General features: G+C 38.7%; 1 protein-coding gene across 1 annotated transcript; it reads right to left on the bottom strand.

The window, feature by feature from the left end:
• Window positions 1-783: 783 nt before the first annotated feature.
• LOC130496850 (transcription factor bHLH150-like) lies at window positions 784-1116 on the bottom strand. The gene has a single exon (XM_056989422.1). The coding sequence runs from the start codon at window positions 1114-1116 to the stop codon at window positions 784-786; it is 333 nt and encodes a 110-aa protein (XP_056845402.1).
• Between the last annotated feature and the right edge of the window lie 43 nt (window positions 1117-1159).

The following is a 1159-nucleotide window of genomic DNA, read 5'->3' on the forward strand; positions in this document are numbered from 1 at the left end:
AAGGACAAAGTATGATATATGCACTCATTTTGTTTCACAAAGTTGCTTAGATGTAGGGCACACGAAAGTCTTTTTTAACTTATTATCATTTTATTATATGAATTTTTAAAAACTATAAAGAGAAAACAAAAAACTGTTCGAGAAGAAACCAATTTCAGATAAAGAGGTCTCTCACATGCGACGCACTCTGAACAAAAGAGTCGGACCGTAGGGTCTGCATGCACATGCCTTCTCGTATATATTTATAATTTTTATTTTTCATTTTGGCATGTAGCTTACAAATATCGAATTCACTTTCTTAACAAATATAAATTCAAATTTGTATGGGCCCGAAATTAGATACATACTTTGTCCTTATACAAAATATTTATATCTTCTAATGTGGATTAGTTAACTGGTCGAACCTATAACTTATTGAATTCTCATTCTCGAATTCAAATTTTCAATAGAAGGTTTTTAAAACACTCTAAATATTAATTACAATGTTTCCATGAAGATTAGCGTTTTCTTTTGTCATCTTCCGTGAAGATTAGCATTGAGACATTTACGGTGTCCAAATATTTGTTTCAAATTTTAAGCAAATATTTGTTCACAAATGTATGAAATGACATTAGAACACTTCGAACAATAACAAAAAATACACAATATTTTCGTCCAACTCGTGATGATTTTTGACAATTTTCCCCATTGCAAACACTTGATTAAGTACAACATTTAGACATTTATAAATTCGTAAAAGAATAATCAAAACAAATAATACACACCAAAGGCTCATGCAAACGGCTACAATCCTGAGCCGATTTTAACGGACGGCTGAAACTCAGACAGAATCTTCGTTAGAGCCGTCATGGCTCGGACTTGCATTTCCAACGCCGCTATGTAATCCGCTGTCTCGTCCAAAAGCTCCGGTAAAGCCGTTCTCTCACAACCCGGCACCAACCCACCTAACGCCCGGACTCGATATCCCACCACCGACAACTTCCTCCTCCTCCCTCCACCTCCCCTAGCCGCCGAAGCCGGTTTTGTATGCTTGTGTCGGCGCAGACTCATCCTGTACCGGCTCACCAATATGGCTCTGCTCCACCGAGTCGTACCACGAGCCGTAGCCGCGAGCATTTTGTCAGCAGTGTCTCGGACCGTTGTGCTTCGCCGCGAACGC

Source organism: Raphanus sativus, chromosome 6, assembly GCF_000801105.2.
Source record: "Raphanus sativus cultivar WK10039 chromosome 6, ASM80110v3, whole genome shotgun sequence".
Taxonomy (NCBI): Eukaryota; Viridiplantae; Streptophyta; class Magnoliopsida; order Brassicales; family Brassicaceae; genus Raphanus; species Raphanus sativus.

What these genes read in the sequence shown, in the direction of transcription:
- LOC130496850 (XM_056989422.1), bottom strand. Translation starts at nt 1,116, where the DNA reads ATGCTCGCGGCTACGGCTCGTGGTACGACTCGGTGGAGCAGAGCCATA.